General features: G+C 39.8%; 1 protein-coding gene across 1 annotated transcript; it reads right to left on the bottom strand.

The window, feature by feature from the left end:
* Window positions 1–622: 622 nt before the first annotated feature.
* Window positions 623–1,609, bottom strand: LOC131400316 (heterogeneous nuclear ribonucleoprotein D-like). Its single transcript, XM_058535090.1, has one exon. It carries the CDS (start codon window positions 1,607–1,609, stop codon window positions 623–625), a length of 987 nt encoding a protein of 328 aa, XP_058391073.1.
* Window positions 1,610–7,676: the final 6,067 nt, after the last annotated feature.

Here is a 7,676-nt window from a genome sequence, read left to right as displayed (position 1 = left end):
CACATCATCCTTCACAAAGCTTTATCTAGGACTTACCACACTGTATTATATTTCTTGGTTTACTTCTGCCTTTTTTAAGACTGGGACTGATTCTCTCTGATTCTCCTGAATTACACAGTTTCTGCCTTAGAATAACTCAGTGTTTGTTGAATGAATGCCAGAAGGACCTGGCTGAAGAGCAAATCTAAAGGGAAACTTGAAAGTCTCTTTCTCTGAATCTGGATGATAGCTCTAACCAAAGCACACCACCCTAGACCAAAAAAAAAAAAATGTCCATAACTGACCCAAAATTCCCCCATTGCTGTCACCAAAAAACCAAAACAAACAAAAACACTCACCCCCAATAAAAGCCGCGAGAGAGTTTCATATAAAATTAGTAAACATTTATTTTTGAATAAAACGTAAACATCCGGAAAGCAAAACTCTCAAATCCTTGCGTTATCTTGGCGTCGCTCCAAAGTCAAAAGGTCATGGAAAAATAACTGGCTCTTTTCAACAGCTGGAAACAGGACGAAATAGTGACGACGTCTTAGAAAACTGTCATTGAGTCATTTCTTATCCGTAATGTAACTTTTCATTCGAGGACAGAGTAGTTCTGCGGTGGTAGATTCATCCTTCGTCTTCAGAATGGCTGATAAATTCCCGGGTAACCACTATGAAAGGGAGCCGCCTGGTTTATTTGCACATTGTAATTAGTAAATGCAGTTCCAAATGCACGAGTCCCATCGTTATAACCAAGAAAATACTCTCTACCGTAGCTATTAAAAACTGGCTGATTAGTGGAGGCGTTCTGGAAATTGCCATACATTTGATGAGAAAAATTAAACCCTTCATTGCAGGCTGAGAAGGGAACAGGAACAAGCACCATCGACGGGCTTTCGCCACCTCCAACCGCCCCGCCAACATTTTGGTTTGCTCTGCTAGCATGTGGGTCTGCACGGAAGCCTTTTCTTTCCCAGGAGTTGCCTAACCTGGCAAATGGAACACCTCTTCCTCCCACCCGTTGCGGTTTTGTATATTCTTTTGGGAGTGCAATTTTAACTTCACACCGCCCGGAGCCAATTAGATGGTACCTGGTTTCTAATAGCTTCCTCACTGGTTTTTCATCAGTATATGTGATAAAACAGAAAGCTCGTCTTTCATTTGTTCCTGGACACACTGGAAGCTCAATATTCTCAATCACTCCGAATGACCCAAAATACTCTCTAATTTTTTCTTCAGACAAACGAGGGTTCAACCCTCCCACAAAAACCTTTCTTGGAGGGAATTTCGATTCCATGGCTTTAGCCTTTCTAAGCTGGATTTTCTTGCCATCCACTTTGTGCTCTTTTACTTGAAGCACCTTTTCAACAGTGGCGCTATCTTTGAAAAGCACAAATCCGAACCCCCTGGATAGTCCAGTGTCTGGGTGGATTTTAATAATGAAATCTACAATCTCGCCAAATTGGCTCAGGTATTCAAGAAGAGCTTGCTTACTGATATTACGGGAGAGGCCCCCGATGAACATTTTACTGGCATCCGGCTGATTCTTGCTGGCCTCGATTCTGAACCCCTCAGGATATTGTTCCATTCTGTTGAGTTTGCTCAGAGCAGAGCTGATGGCAGCCATTGAGGTAAAGCCGGCGGCCGGGCGGCGACGCTATGGAAAAGTGTGGCTGAGGCCCAACTGACAGAGAGGGGGAAGATGGGAATTGGCTAGGGGAGATGACGAAACAGAGACGTGGTGACGTGGCACCACAGGAGTGGGCTGAATTTGAAATGGGCAGTCAAGAGAGTTCCTGGTTTTACCATAGCCGTTATTTGGCCCCTAGTGGTGGGCTGGCTTCTGGGTCTGGTTTTTTGTTGCCCTTAAGGCAGTAGCCCCCCAAAAGGAAAGTTGGCCATGAGCAACAGCAACCCCTAGTCTTGTTCTCTTCAGGTCTCTTTCAAGTTTTCTTCAACTCATTTGTTCTCTCGAGGTGGAGCCTGCGTGTCTAAAAGGCCACTTGTTCACTGCATCCTTTAAGCAGTTTTCCTATTCCATTGAAGTATTTTGGGGCAGGGATGGTAAAGGAGGTGAGGGAGGTAGGCTGGAAGGTAGACTTACAGGGACAACGCAATGCCTATAGGTTTGTATGTTATGCTGCAGGGGTCTAAAATAACATTTGTTTTAAATAGCAGCTTTGTTGAGATATAATTTACATACCATACAGTTCAACCTTCTAACGTGTTTAGTATATTTGCAGAGTTGTGGAACCATTACCACAATCAAACTTTAAAAACTGTTTGTCCCCCTAAAAGAAATTCTGTACCCATTGATTAATCAGTCTTCATTTTCCCTTCAGCTCTCCCAAATCATACAGTCTGTGACCTTGTATGTCTGTCTTCATTCACTGAGCCCAGTGTTTTCAAGGATCATCCATGTTGGGGCATGTTTCATTCTTCTTTATGGCTGAATAATATTCAATTGTATGGATATACCACATTTTGTTTATCCATTTCTCTAAAATAACATTTGAAAGTATTGATGTTATTATATTATTCCATATCTGTGACATATTATTCCATATCTGTGACATAGTTAAAATAAGTAGAAGAGATTTTTCTGGCAGTTGTTTGCATTTCTGATTTCTGGCAGGGTTAGTCAGTGCAGATAGCATTCATCACATTTGTCCAGACTGTTGAGATGGTATTTAACATTAGCTTAACTTCTCCTTGCATCTGAAGACCAAAGCTCAAATTTTGAATGCTTAGTTTGGTTACTTCCATCCTTGGTAGTTATCTATCCAATATAATCAAGAAATTTGTGTTTGTCTCCCTCTTTCAAATATTAGCTTTTTTGAGGGACGGGTTTTTAAATTCCTCCACAGCACCTCCCCACAGGCTGTGTACATACTTGTACTCAATGAATTTCTGCAATTACTCATTTTTAAAACAACAATCCTACTGTTAATAATGCCTGCTTATTTCTCTCTGCAAACATGTGTACTCATCATCATTTGGAGATACGAGAAAGGGAACTGTATTTTAAAAACACCCTCATTGAAATTAAACCAGAAAGAAAATGAATTATTTTACAACAGAGGTAAAATGAAAATCTTTAGGAAAAAAATCCCTGCCTCACACTTTATAAACTAGTTGAAGCCCCATCTGCTCCCACATTTTAGCTGCTGTTCCACATCCCCGTGCCTTTGCTCATTCTGAACATTCTTCCCCAAATGCCTTTGTTTTCTCCTCAGCCAACCACCCTGTCCCCATTTCATCTGCCTGACCCTTATCGCCTCCTCTAAGAGCCCTCCATCTGTGAACCGATCACACCCTTTATATACACTTTTGTCAAGGTGCTCATATCTGTGTGTGTCAGTGAGCTTCTTATGGACAGGCATGATGCCAAACTTAAGTCAAGTCTCAACACATAGCATAATACATATAATATCTGGCACATTAGAAAAAAAAACTCACTAAATGCTTGTTGAAATAAACTAAGCAGTAGCATTCTGAAAGCCACGTTTTTGAAAATTGTTGCTCTAACTGGCCTCTGGGAAGATGAACTAGTTGCAGGTTACCTCCTGAATGCTGATCTGCCACAGTTTTGGAGCTCTCACCTATCTTTCCTATAGAAGAGGCTACAAGTTTGAAATGTTCTTATTTCTTGTTCTACAAGTACAAAGTACTTGGTACTTTGTAAACCAAGTGAGATAACCACAGAGTAGCTCCTGCTTTCAGTAGAATGAAAATCTTAGGGGAATTATACCCTCTGTGTTTCTAAACTAATGAGGCACCTTGATGTCCAGTTATTTACCTGTGGCTATTTTTCTAATTAGGCCATGGCTGACGTCATAGTCTTGACGCTTCTGTGGGCTGGTTAGCTTTATTCAATTACATAGCTACAGGCTGCACCCATTACCCCAGCCTTTGGCCTTGCAAATGCGTGCTCCTGGTCACAAGGGGCTCCTGGGTCTGAGCACATCAATTAATCAGCGAGAAGACTATCCTCACTTCTGGATACACAATTCAAAGCATTTAACCTACTGATCTTGGGTCAATGGTGTCATCTTGGTACATGAAAGACAACACATTATTACTGTAATTACTTTTGAGGCAGTAAAAAGAAACATTTTAAAAAAGATTGTGTCTACTCCTGGTCCCCTAATGAAAATAATTATGCTCACTGAGTTGCTCTCCTCCCACACACATGCTCCCTGATCTTTAGCTGTCTAAAATGTTTTGAAATAACTCCTTTCCACTGTAATGTCTGAAGAAACTCAAATCTGTGCTACTTAGCTTTAGTTTTCCATGGCGAGGTGCCACACAACTTAATATATTTTAGGTATTGAAATACTGTCATCAGATTCCTAACGTTAACTTTCCTTACGGAGCAGTACAGTAACAATAATTCTTCTTATTCCACATTAAATCAAAATACATATATTGGAGAATTGAAGCAAGTAGAGATTTCTTTGTTGAGAAATGAATAAATGAATGAATGAGTGTTAGGCATCCAGACAGTTACGAAAGGAATTTTACAAATGTGGAATGCTTGTAAACACAAACACAGTAAATCAAAGAACAAGTGGCACAGAAGCTAGGGATATAAAATAAGGATTTTCTGCTCCTGGGGGTAGGAGGACCAAGTGCTGTAATACATGCAGTCTATCATAATTTTTGTATTTTAGGGAACATGGGATGCCTGATTTGGATTTGTTTTACTGTGATCTAGACCATGCTTGCAGTATTTATAGCTCTTAATTTGATCGTCCCGTAGACGTTGGTATCTTATTTATAATTGTTGGAGAATGGGGGATAAGATGAAGGATGACATATGCCTTTAGAATTAATCTGCCGCTCTTATCATGGGACTCAACCTTGGCAGAAGGATGCTGTGGGCCTCATAAATCATAAAGGTAACCTGGGTGTATCCTGATTTGATATGCTGGCATAGACCTGTCTCTGTGGTAATATCTTCTTTAATGCTCTGTTGAACCTGTTCTCTTTAGTGAAATGAAAATGCATGTGTTTGACGTACTTGGTCTAGTTGGTTGTTTGATAAAATGAGATTTCCCTTACTCTTTTTCCTCTTCATTTTCCACAGAAACTGCCAGTGCCCATTACTTAAATTAAGTTGAGAGTGCTAGCAGATAGTTTGAAAAATGATCATTTAGGAAATACTGTTCTCTACTAACTTTGAGTGTAACCAAATAGTGATCTAGCTGAATATAGTACATTGGACATAGACTAAAAATTAATTTGACATCAAAAGTTTTTAACAGCTGAATCCAGCTGCTGTACTTCTGCCTAAAAGAGAATCATTTAAAAAGCTCTTTTTGCCATCTGCAAAGAAGGCAAATGTGCCCGGTTGTAGGAAGACAACATAAACTTGGCAGTTTCAAGAACTGCTTGCCAAGACACGTGTAGGTATTAAAACATGCATTTCTCTTGGGAATACCGCTTAAAATAGGCAATTCAATTATGCTAATCTCAGAGACTCTAAAGGTTTAAAAAAAAGAAGAAGGGTTGGTAGAGAGGAAGACTCATTCTCCTCCTTCACCATGGGCTGAACAATATGCAGTGTATGGTAACGGGAAGTCTATTGTAATGCCCTCTCTGTCTCCCAGGCATCCTTAGGAGAATTGTCATTGTGTACTTCAAAGGCTACCTGGTTGCTGGTTTGGGTAGGATCTACCACAGAAAGAGTGGGAATCCATTCCCCAAGCACCTATGCATAACCTAGAGAACAGTGGAACAACAGTGTGACCTTGTATTTCTCTTTTCCCTCTTCAACTTCTTTTTTTTTTGTGTGTGTGAGGAAGATCAGCCCTGAGCTAACATCCATGCTAATCCTCCTCTTTTTGCTGAGGAAGACCGGCTCTGAGCTAACATCTATTGCCAATCCTCCTCCTTTTTATCCCCAAAGCCCCATTAGATAGTTGTGTGTCATAGTTGCACATCCTTCTAGTTGCTGTATGTGGGACGCGGCCTCAGCATGGCCAGAGAAGAGGTGCGTCGGTGCACGCCCGGGATCCGAACCCGGGCTGCCAGTAGTGGAGCGACCGCACCCAACCGCTAAGCCACGGGGCTGGCCTCCCTCTTCAACTTCTAATTAGCCAATGTCATGTCAAAGAATTGGGGATGCCCTACGGATGAACAGATAAAAAGACAAATTCCAAAACTGGCTTTTTGTTAAATGCAGGTCAGAGTTCCCCACACCTGTTGAGTTGAATTAAAATTCAAAAATGTTGCAGTCTATTTTGATGTTTTGCTTCATTTAATTATTATTTTTGTAACTTGAACTTTTTTGGTAGAAGGAAAAAAACTCTACCTGCCAACTCATTTTTTTCTTGATAATAGTCATTTGGTAGAGAGGCTTTTGTTGGATTTTTTTCTTGAATTAATGGAATCTGTATTGCTTATACAGGAATTTGTAAAAGTCATAAAGGTAACCTTGCTTGCACGTGAGTCATGCAAATGTAGAGTTTAGATAGTATTGTTGTGCAAACATAGATTTGAATACATGTCAAAATCAACTTATGCACTATACAGAAGTCTGTGCGTATAATGCTCATTGAAGACTTCTAAAGAATGTCTGATTACTTTATTCATATACTATTTAATGTGAACTTCTTTCTGGTTATTTTTACTGGGTCAAAGAAATATCTATATTTAAATATTCATAGATCTGAATCTTCAGCCTAAGAATAAAAGCACTGGGTATAGGTTTTATTTCTGTAGTGCTTTTTTTTGGGGTCATAAACAATTTTTCACATATCTCCTCTAGGGAAAAATACACTGACCAATAATTTCCAGTTGTGATTATTTTATGAGTATAATTCCTGATTTTATAAAGGAGAACATGCTTAAAAATCAAAATATATAATCCCTTTGTCCCATGTCTAATCCCCTTCCAGTTACAACCCACACACAAAGTCAAAGCTGATCACGGAAAGAACAGTTGCAGAGTTAGAGATTTACAGAGGTTTGTGCAAAGTACGTGGGACATGCAGAAAGGATGCAAGAATACAATCAATACTAACTGAGGTGGTACTGAGAATGGTCTGACAGAGATGGACAAAGGAAGGCTAATGCTGCTCCAGTGAAACACTGGGGTCAGGTACTCAGACAAGACAGGTTTTAGGTACATCTAGAACTAGAGGAATCAGAGATAAGAAAACAAATACAAACTTAAAATGATGTCTTCTGGACCAAAACAGAAAGATGAAGATGAACACTGTGTCTGCCGATGAGAAATATAATGTGGTGAATCAGTAGTCAGTTATAAATTAATTTTAGGATTTTCACTGTTTCCCTTGGCAATGATTTGCTTCTGTCTCGAATTGTTATCTGCATTGAGTGATGCTGGGTAAACAAACCAAATACCAAAGATTTATGCCCATCCAGTTGCTTTTTACTTTTTCTCTTGACTTGTTCATGCAAATAGCAGGCTTTAAAATTCTGAATGGTATAGTTCGCGCTACTTTTATGAATGTGGGGAGCAATAATCCTTCCGGGGCAGTTCATTTTTTTTTTTTCTATCTGCCAATATCCAGTTCATTCTTTCACCAATATGGATTCTCTGCCTGCAATCCACTACACAGGTTTGTTTTGTTTTGTTTTTTCCATCTCTGGTAATCAGGGCTTCATTTTTTTTTTTTTTTTTTTGGTGAGGGAGATCAGCCCTGAGCTAATATCCATGCTAATCC

The sequence above is a fragment of the Diceros bicornis genome, chromosome X (assembly GCF_020826845.1).
Source record: "Diceros bicornis minor isolate mBicDic1 chromosome X, mDicBic1.mat.cur, whole genome shotgun sequence".
Taxonomy (NCBI): Eukaryota; Metazoa; Chordata; class Mammalia; order Perissodactyla; family Rhinocerotidae; genus Diceros; species Diceros bicornis.
Note: the sequence above shows the minus strand (reverse complement) of the source record. Positions and strands in the feature narration are given on the sequence as shown.